General features: G+C 30.4%; 1 protein-coding gene across 1 annotated transcript in view; it reads left to right on the top strand.

Moving 5' to 3' along the window:
* Positions 1-19,648, top strand: part of LOC142318447 (peroxidase-like) — a 162,913-nt gene that overhangs the window by 77,174 nt on the left and 66,091 nt on the right. The window contains exon 4 of the mRNA XM_075355032.1: positions 18,281-18,377. Within this exon, the coding sequence (XP_075211147.1) occupies positions 18,281-18,377 (97 nt within the window). The remainder of the gene's footprint in view (positions 1-18,280; positions 18,378-19,648) is intronic.

The raw sequence follows: 19,648 nt of genomic DNA on the forward strand, positions 1-19,648 counted from the left end.
TGTAAAGATTAAAACGTAACGGAGATAGGGAACATCCTTATCGGACTCCCTTTCTTATTACGGCTTCTTTCTTATGTTCTTCAATTGTTAGTGTTGCTGTTTGGTTCCTGTACATGTTAGCAATTGTTCTTCTATCTCTGTATTTGAACCGTAATTTTTTTTAAATGCTGAACATTTTATTCCAGTCTACGTTATCGAATGCCTTTTCTAGGTCTATAAACGCCAAGTATGTCGGTTTGTTTTTCTTTAATCTTACTTCTACTATTAATCTGAGGCCTAAAATTGCTTCCCTTGTCCCTATACTTTTCCTGAAACCAAATTGGTCTTCTCCTAACACTTCTTCCACTCTCCTCTCCTCCTAAATTGAATGTATTTCTATTAATAAACAAAAATTAAAACAAAGTTAGTGTTTATTCTACTTCATAATTAATTTTTTTTTAATTTCACATATTTCTGAAATTTCTTAGTTAATTAAATTCTCTAGATCATCTAAAAAAAAAATTAATTCTAAATAAATAAAAAATATCACCGCTCAATTGTAATTAAAAGAAATCCACCGCTTTAATTAATTCCTCTTGAAAATAGATCGACGTAGCTGTAGAATGGAAAGTAAATTAAAAAGGTCATCAACAAATCTTACCAATACATTAGTTTTCAATAAATGTAATTTTTATTCTTAAAAATTATTAATAAATTAAAAATAGTATGCACTTAATATTTTTAATTTTTGGTGTTTGCGAGTGAATACCAGTTGGTGGAAGTTACGTTTTGAGATTAATTTTGAATAGATCTTTGTATCTTCATCAGTTCATACAAACATGAGATATTTATTCATTACGCAAATCTTATTGCGTAGCCGATTTTCTCGAATAATTCATTATTTATTATTATGATGATTAATAGTTCATACCGTTTGAGAATATCGTTCAATAGAGTAGAGAAAAAATAAAGTTCATTTAAATCTTCTGTTATTTAACGCGCAATCATGTTACTACACTTTCTTAAGTCTTAAGAAATACATATGCAGAAACATGCAGATCATCTTTTATCAGAAGCTGTATAAATATAAGCAAAAGTTAATGAATTTACCAAAAATGTTAATTCATTACAGTGATACTGTACTTAAGTATAGTTTTTCAGAATCTGCACAAAATTGAAGTTGACGGAGTTTTTTTATTTCTTTGTTTTATCTGGGTCATCTCTGTCACAGATGCTTTAACACATTGATGCATTGATGCCTGTTATCGGTTTATTCCTTAGAGTGGAGAGAAGGAAAGGAGAAAATTTGCATAGAAGAGATTCTATGTTATTTTTTACCATCATAGCTGTTTGAATTCTATTCCCAAGAACTCTGATGATCAAGCTAATGTTAATATTACGCCACTCACTTAGTTCTTTATTCTAAACTTTTTATCCACCTGAATGACATTTACTAGATGGTTATTTCAATAACTTATCAAAATAACACTTCCAAAATATTCTAATTTTATCTTTTAATGCTGTTTACAATCTTTGGAATTTTTATTAAGAAGTTACAATATTTCGTTATGCGGTTTTTTTGTAACAAAAACGAACCTTTCGCGATTCTCTTATAATATTACATCTCGAATTCTCAAATTGCTTCAAGTATTTCTTGTTCAAAGTTCAGGTCTCTACACCACACAACTGGATAGAAAAAGACGTTAAAAGAAATAAGATGGTTCACAAAGTTATCTAAGGTGTCTGCCGGACAACTTTTTCGTTCTCCTAAAAGATCCAAAGCTTGTATTCATAATTTTATTGCGAATTCATGGTCCCCGTTATTGTTCATTTACTTCAAAGAAATCTAATCTAGCCGACATGTTAGAGTTCTGTATCTCTAAATTATAATACTAGCGGTTATATCTGATTTTTCTTTTTATTACAAGTACTTAATACTCAGATCAAGACCGGTTTCTACGCGTTTCTCAACTTGAATATAGAAAACGTTTTGCAAATGCATTGGGCTCGAGTAAAAAGTTATTTATTTGTGTAAGTAAATGATTTATAAATTCTTCATTCACTATGAGCTGTTTTTAACGAGTGCTTCTCTGAACAATCTCTCAGATAAAATATTAAATGAAAACCGCGAAATTTAAGATAACGCAGTACAAAGGGATGGTATACAATCAGAATTATAATCTTGGTCAGAAAAATGAAGACTGTATATATTAATATGTAAAATTTCTGAGACTAGAAAAGTACCCTCAGATTCAAAAACATGTTGTTTTTTAACGATAGTAAAGAAATAGAAGGAGATATAAAAAATATCACACCATGAGCCTTACAAACTGACGAATAAAGCTTGTATTGGATTGATTGATTTGATAGTATAGGTCTTTCAAGACACAGAAACAAATAATGAGATATTACAACATGAACTGTATACTGCATTAGTTTCTCTAGTATATAATTCATTTAGCCAAACAATTTTATTATTAACAATAAAATTGATTAATATGCAAATAATTATTAAAATAAAAAAACAGTCAATCATTTACTATGTATAGAATACCAAATATTTAAGCTATTCCTTTAAATCACCTAATCTATCTTCTATATTTTAGATTGTTCTAGATCAATGCCCATCATCATCTAATTAAAATCAACCTGTCATGTATTCTATAGAAAGAGAAATAAATACAGCCATTCACAGCTAGAGACAATTTGTAATAAAAACTTGTGTAAACCCAATTATTTGGTTTCTTCACTAGATCGGTTGGAGCTAATCAATTAATCGAAAAATTGTACGCGTACATTACACAAATTAAACTTATTACTTCCTACAACTCATTATAAATTTCCTAATGTAATTGTTATTTATTAATTATTCATAATCAATACGACATACTATACACGTATGATGATCAGATGAATGAAATTAAAAATGAAAAATGGCAGAGAACTCCTGGCCGATATCGAATCTGAGACCAGACGATTTAGAAACTGTCATGTATTTAAAAGAAATTTTTGATAATTGTAGTAAAAAAACAATAAACACGCATCGATCGTAAAAATGGCAAAAATAATTTTAGTTTTTCATCACTATTTGATCATCCGTTCAACGATAACACCGTTAGAAAGTATTTTAAAGAGAATTTAATTACAATATAATTGTGTATCTTTAATCTAAAGTGAAGTGAAAAAAAAATTAAATTACTAGGGAAAGACTGAATATTTTAAGGTTCTTCTTTTTTTTTTTTTAATGTACTTTAACTTTGCTTCTTTAATGTACTACCCCGTTATGCCCTTACAAATATTGAGGAACATTTCTGGGAAGTATCATCGAAATAATCCCTTTTTTTTTTCTTTTTTTTTTGTTGACTCTCCTCCCCTGGGCCGGTCCGACTGGTTGGTATTGCGCCACCCAGACGGGAGTGCCTGTTGTACTCAAATGGGCCTTCCCACTTACCGGCTGTAGTCCGGCATGGCAGGTCGGCCCACCGGTCAGTTCTTTTTAGTCTATTGATATGCCCATCTATATATATCGCCACGCCATATCATGATTGTCTTGACGTGACGATCGGGTCTTTTCTTTGATCTTTCCTATCAAGAAAACCCTTGGAGTCCCCAGTGGCTCATCGAAACCGGCACACCTCAGCATGCCAGTCCTCAACACTGGGGCTATCCGCCCTTCCCTATACTAAGATCAGAACCCCAATCTCGTCTCGTCCTCATTTTTCTGCGTTAATATTTTCTTAATAGCTGAATCAACCCTCTTCCAGGCATCTTCACTCTGCAACATGTGATTAATTAATCTGCCGTTACCATCAGATGATAGATCCATGTCTACTAATTCTTCTCTCCATTTATGGCAGTCAGTAAATGTGTGCTCAACATCATCTTCGCGATCGCAATACATACATTCCGTCGATGCTCTTCTACCGATTCTGTGCAAGTAAAAATTAAAGTTGTCATGCCCTGTAAAGTACTGTGACAGGTAAAAATTCACTTCCCAGTGCTTCCTATATATCCGGCTTTTAATATCGGGGATGAGTCTCTTTGTTCTACCTCCAGGGCCATTCTCATTCCACCTGTCCTGCCACTTTGCCATTAGCCGCTGCCTTGATTCGTAAATTCCAACTCCCTGGTCTCTTTCAACTCTTAAAAGTTCCAATAAATCAATCGGTTGGACTCCAGCGAGCACATACAAAGCCTCATAGGATACCATCCTATATGCAGAAATCACTCCAAGCAACAGTCTCCTATGGGTCCTGATCATACGTGCCAGGTTTTTCTTTACTTGCACTGAAATCCACCAAATCGGCACCGCATAAAGCACGAACGATATTACCGAAGACGCTATGACCCTTCTCTTTGACGGCTTAGGTGCTCTTTGGTTCGTCATAATGATATTTAAAGATTTTATCATTCTGTTAGCCCTGTTACAAACTTCATTTATATGTTCGGTGAAGGAACCGTTCCTCTGAAAGGTAACGCCTAGGTACTTCAGCTTATCAGTCTCTGCTATTGGTTCACCATTGATCCTGATATCCGAAATAATCCCTTGCTCCATACAAAGTACACGACAGGATCAAAGTATTTTAAATATGAAATACCGAGTCTCCAAGTTGTCACAAAGTAGACTTATTTATTTTGGCGATAAATTCAGCGTAAAATATAAAATGTTTGATATCGCTGTTAATATTAATAAATAAATCAGTTAAAGCTCCGTATCATTGCCTCTGAGCGATACAAGGTGTAAATAATAGTTGTCAAATGGTTTACAGTATTCACGCTCCAATGGCTCCGCATTATATCTAAATCAGGTATTTCTTTTATATATTTACCAGAATTTATTCATTTATATTATTTGCGTCCAAATAAAATAATGTGTTCTGTAAGATTAGCTTAAAGAAAGAAACTATATATATATATATATATATATATATATATATATATATATATATATTAACCGGTAGAAGATCTTACGTAACAATTTGAACAGTTTAAATAAATATACATTTTTAACGGAATAATATAAAAATTCAAACGGTTTGCTTGGATGATGTAAAATAAAGTTACGTGCCGACTGAATACTGATTGGAGAAAGTATAAGGCTTATGGCAAGGCGCAAGAAAAGAGATCTAGGTTGGTGAGAAATAATTAAAGGCATGAAAGATTTGTTAACTTCGTAAAGAGTGGAAGACAAGGTAGTAAAAAATAATAAAAGAAAAGAAAATATTATTTAAAACACAAAGCTTAGTTGACGATGTGCGGCGTAATAAGTAGGTTAGTCATAAAAGCACATCGGCAAAGTATTAAGTAACCGATGGCCGATGGTAGTAAGGAAACCTTTTGTTCTTATAATCTATGACATAGCCCTTTTCAGAATAAAAATTATATATCACATCGTTGAACTTTTATAAGTATTTATACAACAGACATGTTTCAGAGAAAATCTGGTAAACGATGATAAAAAATAATGTATTTTTAATAATTTAGAAAAGGTAGACAAACTGTAAATTAAAATAACATTAATCAAAAAAAATAAATGAAAATCAGTTAGTAACACCATATTGCTTTAATATTTTCTCTATTTTTAAACATAATTACAAAACAGTAATGTCTAATGAATAACTAAAATACGATTATATTTTTTCATAAATCTTTCTAGTAATTATGAAATTAACACTACCCATCTTTTTTTTTTAGAAGCTTGTAATGTTGAAGGTTATATTCCTGTAATTATCCTTTTGTTAAAACACTTTCGTAACTAATTTTTTTTTTTTTTTTTTACTTTCTTTCATATTTAAACTATCCTCGTATCCTGAACTAATGAATAACATGACGTTAAACAATTCGTACTGCATACAAAACCAGTCATACACATTCATTCATATTTTCTTTATGTGTTCATACTTTAGATCCGTTTTTCTTGGTATATTTCAATATTTCAAAACATTTTGTTCCTGATTAATTTCAATAACATTAATACAACTGAAAACGTGTCAGATGTCAGCGAGTTATAATTTTGTTTTCTTAGTCATTTATAATATTGCAAGTCGCTCAGAACAATTTTATCACCTTATAAAAGTTTATTAATTATACCGTGATTTATAATATTACTTTAAAAAATATACAATATTATATAAAGTAAATATATATATATATCTTAAACACGAAAATCAGTACAGATCATTGCCTTATAAATTTCTGTACGAAAATCCTTAATCGATACTATGAAAAAGAAGCAAATTTCTTTCTGGGCACACTTGTTAAGATTACCGCAGGATAGGATTACTAAGAGAATTATCGATCGATTTTGGTCTTTAAAAAATCCGCCATTATGGATCAAATAAATTAAAGAAGACATGCAAGAATTAAATTTGACTTACGAAGATTTACTTAATAAATCCGAAAAATAAAAATTTGTTATTAAAGATCCGAATACCGACTTTAAAGTAAGAACTTTTAATTATACAAAAAAGGTTTATTCAGAAGAGGATCATAAAGCAAGATCATTAAGAATGACTAAATATTGGGAGAAAGTATAAGCTAAGAACTTAAAGGCCAAAAGATCGGCAAAAAAGATTGAATTATTCTGACTAGAGTGGTCCTTTGCGGCCTTAAAAGTTAAAAAAAAAAAAAATATATATATATATATATCTATTAAAAAGAAATAAATAAATGCATAATCTACTTGTATTACAACAAAAGAGGATTTATGCGAGTAAATAATTGATTTTTTTTTGGAATTTTATTAACTATTATTTGTAGTAAAAATGTAGTGAAGATAATTTCTCAGTGTAGTGAACATAATTAAGCGGCAAAGAACAAAAGAATTGAACAAATAATCTACGCATGAGCTACTTTGTATGAACTACTGTTCGTTACCTGACATTAAAATTTGCATAAAACAGCTAAATAAATAACATCCGGTAGATGTCGTGAACAAACCGGAGAAACTAGATTGAAATACAAGGAGCTTCCGAAAACGGTCATCCATTTTCAAAACTATCTTCTCTAGATGCATCCTAAATCAGGTTTTCCCATAAAAGTGAGGATTAGAGTTTGAAAAGATTTTTTTTTCGGTAAAAATATAATGAAATATATTTTAGTTAAAATTTATCACAATACTATCAGAAATTTCTTTAATGATTTGTTATGATCAAAACGGAACAAAACGCAAGGATGTCGGGGGATATTTTATCCCCCTATTTCCTGCAGATCCTGGACATCGACCTCTTGCAGCTGGGTCTTTTTATTTATCTAGTGAGGTGAGTATTTAATCTTTAATGGCGGTTATATATATATATATTTAGTTTGGAGTTTTGATAGACGGAGTTCCAGACTGCTTTCCAATCCTTTGTAGATGATTTTTGTGAAAAGTATCTGTACTCGGGTTATTCCTTGGGAGTTTAGCAAGACATTTGAATCTTTTTCCCGACAGGATTTCCTTTCAGTCCCTCCACTGAAGGCCTTTCCGTGCTATTGCTTTTCGGTCTATCAGTAATGCTTCTGCTGCCGTTATGAACGTATGAACTGGATGTCAGTAAAACATATATATATATATATATATATATAAAACATACATATATATGTATAAAACATATACATATACATATTATACATACATATAGTATACAACTGTTGCACTAATAAACGATGCAGTTTACCTGGCTGAAAAACTGTAGAAAAATTTCTACCTTGTGAAACATAATAAGCAGATTTTGTTTAATATCATGTATTCAGTAATCCAAAGAATCACTTTTATTCGCATTGTCATCGTTTATAAGCAGTTTTTTTTGTAGTTTTTTTTTTTATTTAATGAAAGAGATTTTACGAAATTACAGTCTGTGAAAGAAACGGAAATTAATTGAGAGAATAATTCCGTTGTATTTATGAAACGTGTTTAATAATACCATTAGATGCAGATCAGATAAGCCAAATGAAAATATACGGTATTACAGTATTTGATAAATATTATCAAATTTTAAAAAATCTTTCTAAGAGAAAACATGAAGGTCATGAATATAAGCTACACTCAGAAAATTTAAAAAAAAAGTAAATTATGATTATTCCGTTCGTGAAATTTTACATTTTGCTTTTCTAAGTTTATTTTTAAAAGCTTTTATTTAGCTCGCTTTAGGAATAACCAAATATTGTAACTGCTATATCTTTTGATCTATCGTATGAAAATCAATGAAATTTAGTACACGTATGTAACTTCAACGACAATACAGCACTACGGTGTCGGAATTTGATATGACTCACCCCCACTCACCCACGCACTGCCCTACATTAAATTCATGCATTTAGTTAAAAATTTTACATTTCTCATAAACTATCGTATGAAAATGATTGAAATTTGGTACACGTATGTAACTTCGATGTGTAAAAATAAATATTTGTTTTTTTAGTCTTAATAAACAAACAAACGAAACAAACAAAAGATAAAGATGCTACGATTTGCTGATGATATAGTAATTCTAGCCGAGAGTAAAAAGGATTTAGAAGAAACAATGAACTGCATAGATGAAGTCCTACGCAAGAACTATCGCATGAAAATAAACAAGAACAAAACAAAAATAATGAAATGAAGTAGAAATAACAAAGATGGACCACTGAATGTGAAAATAGGAGGAGAAAAGATTACGGAGGTAGAAGAATTTTGTTATTTGGGAAGTAGAATTACTAAAGATGAACGAAGCAGGAGCGATATAAAATGCCGAATAGCACAAACGAAACGAGCCTTCAGTAAGAAATATAATTTGTTTACATCAAAAATTAATTTAAATGTCAGGAAAAAACTTTTGAAAGTATATGTTTGGAGTGTCGCTTTATATGGAAGTGAAGCTTGGATAATCGGAGTATCTGAGAAGAAAAGATTAGAAGCTTTTGAAATATGGTGCTATAGGAGAATGTTAAAAATCAGACGGGTGGATAAAGTGACAAATGAAGAGGTGTTGCGGCAAATAGATGAAGAAAGAAGCATTTGGAAAAATATAGTTAAAAGAAGAGACAGACTTATAGGCCACATACTAAGGCATGCTGGAATAGTCGCTTTAATATTGGAAGGACAGGTAGAAGGAAAAAATTGTGTAGGCAGGCCACGTTTGGAATATGTAAAACAAATTGTTAGGGATGTAGGATGTAGAGGGTATACTGAAATGAAGCGACTAGCATTAGATAGGGAAACTTGGAGAGCTGCATCAAACCAGTCAAATGACTGAAGACAAAAAAAAACTGTACACAATAGTATTATTAAAGCTAATCAAACTCAATGAAGTTAAATGTAATTTTATAAATTTCGGGTTTTATACGTAAGCATGAATACATTCTTATTCGTCTATATGCATATTTTATACATGAACGGATTCTACAAAAGAAAGTTGACACTGAAAACAATTTTAAATGACAAAAACCGAAAGTTTGTCATTGTGTGTTTTTTATTAATAGAATTCAAACAAAAAAAACGGGTTTTCATGCAATTCAGTAAAAATTTTAAAAGTTTTGAAATATGATAGAAATATTCACCACCTATTAACAAAAATAAGAAAAAAAAAATAATAATAGAAATATTTCATTTTCATTTCAAACTAGCTGCAATGGTGATGAATTTTTCAATCATTAATATTATTGTACTTTTCCGTGTTTATCCTATTAGAAAAAATTATAAAGATTTTATTGTGAACAAAATGGTATTTATCTGTACAAATGCAACTCCAAATAGTTACTTATATAAGTAAATAAGTTACTTGACTGGTTAGATAGCTAATTACTCCGTAATTTGGTAGGATTAAGTTTGCATTTATAATTGTATTGAATTTATAAATGCATTTATATTTGCATTTATAAATCAATGTACACCAAATTAAGGCCTGTTCCTTTTTACGTTACGACCGAGTAAACACGACTAAACAAATATATACAAAGTTACTCAGTAAGAAAGAAAGATAGTTTGAGAACTGATTATAAAGCTTGAAATAAGGAAAAAGATTCATACAATTATATATCCGAAAACACATTAATATAGAATTACGGCTAACGAAACATTTCTCCCTGATCTCAGTTCCCCCGATGAAATGAGGTCAGATTGAAATTTTTAAAGCGTTATTTAAGCAGTAGGCTAGATAATATCTTACGTTTTTTGACTTGAAAAAAAAACAGGTTATGGAACTGTATCTCCCGCAGTTTTTATGATATCTAGCGTAAAAAAGAAAAAGATTCGATGACAAAAAACACATTTTTTTTAGTTTAGAAGTACAATAAATTTGTTAAATTACTAATAAATGGGTAGAATTTATTATCTAAAGTTGTGGAGAATTTAATTATGAGAAAATTGATTAACAAAGTATGATAAAAAAAAAATTATTATTAAAAATAGAAATAAATTTAACATAAAAAGTTATGCATTTTTAAAAATTAAAAAAATTGTTTTTAGTATAATAAATTGAAACATTTGAAAAAATTATTAGGTTGAACTGTATCTTTGAAATTAATTTGAATTCTACTCATTGTCATACAATTGCGGTTACGAGTTAATAATAAATAGCGGTTTAGTTGTTTTTGACATAATTTTGATTCTGTTTAATTATTTTTGAGAATCAAATTATTTAATATTAAGATTAATAAAATTTTCATTATTTATATAATTAATTTTTATTTGACCCGACAACTCGAGTTTATCTAATGAATGTTTCATCACAAAAAAACGAAAGAAAGATTCTCCTAATTTTAATACAACTTTAACATTATTTTTGAAGCGTTGCAGTACAATTTATAGCTGATTTAACGAATAGCATTTTCCATTTAATTAAACTTGCCCACCGGGCTTGTTAAGTGGTTAACTCGTCGTCGCAAATCGTTTAAAAGCTGATTTTCGAAGACGAAGGTTCTCAGGTTCAAATATAGTATAAATGTTAGTTGCTTTTTTAACGGATTTAAATACTATACAGTGGGTATCGGTGTACTTTGGTGGTTGGAATTCAATTAACCACACGTCTCAGGAATGGTCGACCTGAGTCTGCACAAGACTACACGTAATTTACATATTTATTGATGCATTTACATATCATCCTCATCTCATTTGGTCGTGGAGGATATGGCTTATTCTTTACTAGTTAAACAGATTGCAACGTACACATTCGGAAGTTAATAGTAATAATAATAATAATAATAATAATAATAATAATAATAATAGAGTGTACAATATATAAGGACCTCAGAAAGAGGTTCCGTCTAAAAAATGACATTACTGCTGATCTGGATAATGGAAATTAAGAAAAAATAGTTGCTTTTTTGCACGCCAGTGGACTTAGAAGTCTGTAAAAGTTTGAAAATTTAAAAGCTGTGACAGAATCTCTAAAATGGAAATTTTATATGTATGGGAGTCTCGAAGCGTGGCACGTGTAGTAACGGGAGGTAGCCCGTTACTTGCCTAGGCCATTTTGGCTCACCTGCATTCAAGAGCAGTGAGTCAGGGTGTATCCGATGATGGCATGAGGGACCCTCTAGGGTGGATTGAGGGCGCGAGGCTATGGGTGTGCGCGGTGCATGCCTGTAGCCTGTTTATAAGAAGGAGTCTACTGCCACGGCACCCTGGCGCGACTGATATACTGCTCAACGGCGGTTCTGGTAGCCCCGAGGGTGCTTAAACAAACTATAAACGAGACTCGTAGAAGAAATAAAGAAAGATATGGTATTGATAAGTTGAGTTTTTAATTCCATGGTCTTTTGAGAACCTTATCTCAAATTTTAATATCGGGGCCCTTTACACCCCGTAAGTGTTGTGATTGTCCTTGTCTTTTGTGTCTTAATGTTTTATGTAGTTTGTGTTTTTAAATAAAATGTAAGGGCCCTTTACACCCTTACATATGACGATCCAGATGGTGATAGTAATTTCTTTTAAAGAATGTGACGAGGGCTAATGACCTTAGCAGTCGATGCCCGTAAAAATTCAGATAAAAAAAAAATAATAATAATAATAATTAAACAACTAAAATTATTTCCTTAACTATATGATTCAAATTTTATTGAAGCCTTATTTTGATAGAATAATTCATTATTTATTACCAGTGTTTTTATTATTCTCGGATTTGCAAACGGATGAGTAGTTTTTAAAAAAATAATACTTTTGAGGATATACAGTGTTTATTTTTGAAAAATGTATTTTAGCGCAAACCTTTCGCCACTTTTTCCTCTTATAATTATTTATTAAATGATATCCAATTGTTACAATCAGAACTTTACCGAAATTTTATAATACTTTAAAGAAGTTTCATTCAATTACTGTTTTTTTATAAAATCAGTTTTTTCTTAATTTTTTGCTTGAATACTCTGCAATATTCAGATCGTACATCTTAAAAAAAGATAATTTTAATTTATTTAACTGTAAAGCTTAACCATTTTGGTAAGAAAATCGTAAAAGAAAAACTCCTAAAGTCATGTTATTCTTTTTTGTGTGCATCCAGCGGTTTAGAAATGTGAAAAACAGTATTAGTTTGTTAACGTTCGAAAAAAGAAAATTATTTAAAAAATATGTTGACTCGTTGTGTCGATACAGAATAATTTTTACCTTACTTATTCTCTGTTTAGCTTTCTTTCTCCGGTAATTATGTACCTTTCAGATAATACTTCAGAGGATGATATGTATGAGTGTAAATAAAGTGTAGTCTTGTACAGTCTCAGTTTGACCATTTTTGAGATGTGTGGTTAATTGAAACCCAACCACCAAAGAGCACTCGTATCCACGATATAGTAATCAAATCCGTGTAAAAATAACTGACTTTACTTGGACTTGAACGCTGGAACTGTCGACTTCCAAATTAGCTGATTTGGGAAGACGCGTTCACCACTAGACCAACCCGGTTGTTTAACTGCCTTTACTAGGATTTGAAACTTTACAACTCTCGACTTCGAAATCAGCTGATGTGAGATGACAAGTTCATCATTAGAGCAATCCGGTGGGTTTGTTTGGAACTACCTAAATTCGATTTAGAGTCATTTATACTTAATTAAAAACAAATTTTTTTAATTTTCTGGTTTCATCGAATTTCATAACTACATCCATTTAAAAACAAAAAAAAACAAGCCATTGATAAAAATTCACGTGTATCAACTGAATGTTTGTTTTAATATTTTCTTTAATGTAAACCGTATTCTTAAATTACAAACGTTTGGATTATACAATTCAGAAGATTTTGCATCTTGCTGAGACTGGAGTGTGTGAAGCTGACAAAATTTCACTAGATTCAACTATTAAAATGGGAACAAAAGCCAATTTTAACTTTTCCACTATTTTCTTAGCCAGTTGAGTGTATTTAAACTATATGCCAGTTAATTTATTTAAACTATATGAAGTACTGAATTACTTGTACAAAAAATTTGTAATGGCTTATACGGGCTGACCTTTCGATGTCCAATTGTCGTCTGGATAGTACCGAATATCTAGTCAGGTCTACTTTGTCATAATTCCTAGGATAATTTAATTGAACGAACATCTTAAACCGACTTATTAAATTTTTTTTACTTTAAGGAGCAGCCCTGCTCACTTTTCATCTGACTATTATTATATTAGTCGTTCTCTTTTATAGTTATCACTTGAATAAGTATCGGCTCGACTTAGTTTTTTTCAAAATTATCATAAAACTGTTGATCCCCAAAAATAAATTATCGTTTATGAATTACTTGTATGAAGCGTTCCATACTCTTGTCGTGCCTATAATTTCCACGCAAACTTCTCTTCAATTAAAACTCTACTTAAAACTGAACATTTTACCAGACAGTTGATCATAGGAGATGTGTAGGAGATTTTATCTCCAAACAGTGAATTTCCTTGGTGGCACACATATTTCCTTCATATGTAATAACCTCGACATAGGTGACAGAAAGGGGAATACTTTAACAGAGTTACAGATCCATATTCCTATGAATAGATTTTTATGATTGATTTATATGAATGTTGATTCATAAAACCAATCAATGAAATTATTCATATGAAACTTCGTATTAAAAAACTATTCATATTCATGAAACCAGTCATACGATTCAAATTTTCATGTCCAGTCACTTATCTTAACGATCTGTGATTTTCAAGCAAACCGTCAATAATGGTTCATTTTGCTTGAAAATCATTGCTGGTTTGCAATGATTTTCAAGAAAACCATCTCAATCAGAGGCAAATTCATAAGCGTCTAAAACATATTCAAAAATGGAAAAGGGGAAAGCCAAAAGAAAATGAGGAAATATCCCTCAAAAGAATTCTTATACTAATTTTCCATATACTGTTACAGCGTTCTGTAATATAACATTTGTCTTCCAATTTTCCTGAATACAAGACTAGAATTCCTGATAATTATTCGACATCAGATAATAGGATTAATCTTACACACACCAAGAACTTTATTTTATAAGATGAAGAATGCTGTGCAGTAAAAAATTGTATAATCCAACTAAGCATGTCTCTTGTATCTCTTCTTATTTCATTCCATCTATAATTGTGTTATCAATTTTCATCTGCGATGCACAACAGTGGGAATGGGATTTCAGGACAGCTTCGGGTCAAGGTACAGTGAAGTCTACTTCAGTGCATATTGAACGTCTAAAAAATATTACGAAAATATCCTGTCACACATTTATTTATTACTACTTAACTACTTTTGACTAAGAAAAATCACAATTTTTTGATCTCTAAAGATGAAAAAATTCAATAAGAAGAATTGTTAAACGATCGTATTTTACATACACACACACACGAGTATATAAATAAGATGTGTGACAAATCGGTGACAATTTTTTTTTGTATAAAAATTTAACTAAAAATATTAAAGGAAGTTTGTGTAAACAAAATAAAGAAATGTAAATATAAAAAAATGAAACTGATATTGTTAAATATTTTGAAAGAACTTGATCAGTTACTTATAAAATGGGAATAACACCGGTTAATGAAACATTAGAAGTAGAACATCGTGCTTACAAATAATATTACTAATCACAGTAGACATTTTTTTTTTTTATAATAAAACTAGCCCCTCGGCCCAGCTTCGCCGGAACTCCCAGCCAAGCCTCGCTTCTCTCGACGCTTTGGTTTTCCAGGTTTCCAAAGTTCTTTTTTCAACTGGAAAATTTTTGACGTTATCAACTTCACTCCAAGTTAAGAGCTTAATGTTTTTAGAAAAAATTTCATGCAATTTAGATACGTTATCTGATAACAGAAAATGCTTTTTTTATTTACCGACGTGGGGGCCCCCAATCACCCCTCAAAAAATAACTCCCATATAACAACTGTGAAAACATTTTCGGTAGATAATTTTGAAAAAACAACGTGATTTTTAATTTATTTTTTAACTGAGGGGGGAAACCCCCCTTTACATTAGAAGGGGGGAGTTGAGGGGGGGTTTCCCCCTCAACCCCTCTAATGTTTGCGTACAGTCTGGAAAAATAACTACATCTTTTTTACATGAATCACTTTTAAATAAATACAATACTTTTATTAGTTAGGGTTCATTTTTACTCGGCTATCCTTTGTAATAAATTTTCAACCTAAATTTTGTAACTGAAAACTTTGGGACTCAATTTAAACGCTTTTATAGTTTTACATTTAATTTAAATAACATAATTTGAAAAAATTATGGATTAGAGACTACGAATTCTAAATTTTTCAATGCTACACGGATACTTTTCATGGAGATTTATAAAAATGACAAAAAACATAATCAAGAATAACTTTGATTCCATAATAATATTTAAGGTTATAATTAAGAAAATCATTAATAACAAAGCAATTAAATATTCCTTAATTATTGTAGTTCTTTCAAACACACAACATTTTTCTTTTTTCCTTCGGGCGCGTACACAAAAAGATCCGTGGGGTTACCAACTCGCGAGCAAGCCACATACAGTTGCCCGTGTGAAAAGGATGGATTTTGCAAATGGACACCACAAACTTGAAGCGATTGCCCTTGAGATTTGTTAATTTCATAGCAAAAGGAATCCGTACGGGAAACTGCAAGCGTCTGAACTCGAAAGGAGTCTCGTTTGAATCCAATGGGATACGTAGCAATAAAACGTCCAAAGAATTTAAAAGATTGCAGTTAAATACTTAACACACTTTAAATTAGTAACGCACACACGATAAACAAAAGCAGCTATTTATTTATGTTTTTAAGCAGCTGTAAAAAATTGTAAATGAATGAATCGTAAAAATTACATATGCACTGTACGTTAAAACCTCAGCCCTTTTCAAAATTAATTAATTCAAAAAAATGTTAGCTAAAAATTAAATTTTTCTTGAAAATCAAAGTCATTTTGAAAATTAAATAAGCTTTAAGGAAGAAATAAAGTGTTTTAAATTTCGTTTTTAAAGTTTCTCTTATGTCGGAGGTCCAAAAATATTAGCCTATGTTCACCGCCTATGTTCAAAGTGTGGGTGTGCAAAATTTTAGACAAATCAGATCATGAATTAAGTTGGGACAGACAGACAAACATTGATTTTTATATATATATAGATGAAAAAGATAAATTTATTTTTCCTTAACGGATTACAAAGGTAGAATTACACAAAATTATAAGTAATAACGGTTAGTCAGATTTAGCAGATCGTTTTGCCACCTCTCTTGAAGGTATGACCAGTATGAAGGATTATCAATAGCTTGTACAGTAAAAATTATATCATTTTTGATTTCATGTCATTTGACAAGAAATATAAACGGTATTATTTTGTAATATATCATAAAATGTTTCCTGGAACGAACGGTATTAGAATAATATCCACTTCAATTTTCTGGTATATTTATTGGTAATAATATTTTTTATCAAATGTATAATTCAGATAAGTGCTAGGAAACAAAGCACATATCCTTACTACAAATAAATTGTTACTATTCTTTTTATTGTTATTATTATATATTTTATTTTTTAGTTCTGTATTTGATTGTCTTAAAACTTTTTTTTTTTTTCTAGAAGGGAGTATTTTAACCATTATTGAAAGGGATTTCTTTGTAAGTGATTACCCAATTTTAAATGAAAGTGAGGATCCAATTTTTATGTTAATTAATACTGATAAATAAAATAAAATAAAAATTATTACCGTCTAGCTTTTAGTTCTTTGTTAATTTCCGCTAAATTTAACATATGAAAAAAGACGATCGCAAAAATTGTATAACCGTTTTCAAGAACAAGTTTGATACTAGGTTTAAAAGGAATATTACTATTCTACTAGAAAGTTTCTCTGTCGTCTTCTTTATTAAATTGAATGCATCATTGTTCTCATCAGCATGCCGATCTTATCCAAACAAAGGTAATATTGTTCAACAAATGACATCTATTCCTCTTCACCATCGGAACTGACTGTATATCGGATATCATTATTTTCAGAGAAAGCAAGTGATAATTACCTCTTAAATTTAAGAAACTTTACACATAAAATGGCCACAAGAAATACGGACAAATAGTTTAAATAAACAAAATGAATCTACCAATTTTTTCGAGTAACATTATATTCAATTCACTCCGGAAAAATAGCAGATTGTAGACAATATTTGTAAGAGCAGAATTAATAAATAAGTTGTAGTAAATGATTTTAAACTGCTTTAAGATTACAAATTAAACCCACCGGATTGGTCTAGTGGTGAACGCGTCTTCCTAAATCAGCTGATTTGAAAGCCGAGAGTTCCAGCATTCAAGTCCTTGTAAAGCCAGTTATTTTTACACGGATTTGAATACTAGATCATGGATACCGGTGTTCTTTGGTGGTTGGGTTTCAATTAACCACACATCTCAGGAACGGTCGAACTGAGAATGTACAAGACTACACTTCATTTAACACTCATACATATCATCCTCTGAAGTATTATCTAAACGGTAGTTACCGGAGGCTAAACAGAAAAAAAGAGAGAGATTACAAATTAAAGTTTTAGTTTTTTTTCCTTGGACAAGAGCAACCTCAAAAATTGTCAAGTTGTGGCCCCCATGAACCAAGTTTGCTGGAGACTAAAATGATAAAAAAAACTATGCGTGAGGGTTCCATACATACACCTAGTAGCAAATAAAATCAAATATAAAATATTCTATTGTTTTCTTGTAATCTACAATTGTAATAACCTCACAGTTAATCAGCCTTACTCGCTATCATTACACTAAACGTCTATAAGATATATTTTCTCAATGATTTTAGCTTGACACCATGATAAGCCCTCAAATATAGGTATTAATTTGAATGGTAATAGTTAGTTTGAGGAACCTATTCAATCTATTAATAGATAATTTCCTTTTATTATTACAATGAAGTTAATAGATCGATTTCTTTTCTTTTTTATAGATCTAAAAGCACCCAAGGACAATGATCCATGGTTGCCTCATCATGTTGCTACAGTAGGAGAACTGTTGATGGACATCAGTATCCAGCTGGCTAAAACGTAAGTGAAATTCATGCATACTATTGGAATAAAGTTAACTACATACTAAAGATAAGTACTTTCAAAACAAAAGAACTGCTTCAGGTTATTGGTCTAAAAAAAATATCAGTTAGGTTGCTAACGCTTTTAAACAACTTTTTATTTGACCGGAGGCGTACAAAAATAGTAACTGTAGTTCTCTATTCAGTAAGCAATTACTGCATCTTTTCTCAAAACTGGTTTGAATTAAATCCATAGAATAAATATAAAATTTCTTTTTTTTTTCTTTTTTTTTTAGGAGACTGTATTAGATTGGAGTTATTACCAAGACAGAGCTGTAAACAGTTTATATAAGAACATTTAATATTTTTTTATTTAAGAATATAATACGGTAACAGAATAGAAAACAGTGTGTGCGTAAACTTAACTACAAAAATTGTAAAGTTACGGGGAAATTTATAAGCTAGATCTAGTTAGATTTTATAAGCTAACGAAATAAAATTAACACCTAAAAAAATGTACATAGCAATTCCTGTACTACTATAACAAATTTTAACATCGTTATTCGTAGCTACCGCAAATAAAACAATATGTATAAGTTTTTATATTATAAAATACTTAGGCGAATTTTCCAAACCTTTTTACATAAAATCCGGACTGAGACAAGGCGACGGACTTTCGCCTTTATTATTTAATTGTGCACTATAATTTCTGATGCGCGAATGGTTTAAAATTAATCCAAAAAATATTCACATAGGATACAAAAGAGATAACTTAAAATTTAAATTGTCTAGGATTTGCCGACGACTTATCTTTATTAGCTAATAGTATCGCAGAAGCCAGAATACAAATAACAAGAATAGAAGAACTTGCGAATAAAATTTGACTTAAAATTTCTTACGAAAATACTAAAATGATGGCTATAGATCCTTTAGTTATTAATTCTATGAATATTAATGGAAACAAAGTAGAATTTGTAGAAAAATTAAAATATTTTAATACTTGTAATTGTAACGAAAAACAAAATTGGACCGAAAGACTTAAAAAATTATTTAAAGTGCTACAAGTAACCAAAAATATTTACAACAAAAAATCGCTCTCGATTAACATTAAAATTAGTCATTAAAAAACTGTGGTTAAAACAGTAATTACTTACGCGTGCGAGACTTTATTTAGATTAAATCAGAAAAATAGGACTGAACCTTTGCTTAAAGTTGAACGCAATATTCTTAGAAACTGCATAAACAAAAAATATAAACACGAAAATCAGTACAGATTATTGCCTAATAAAT

The sequence above is a fragment of the Lycorma delicatula genome, chromosome 1 (assembly GCF_047948215.1).
Source record: "Lycorma delicatula isolate Av1 chromosome 1, ASM4794821v1, whole genome shotgun sequence".
Lineage (NCBI taxonomy): Eukaryota > Metazoa > Arthropoda > Insecta > Hemiptera > Fulgoridae > Lycorma > Lycorma delicatula.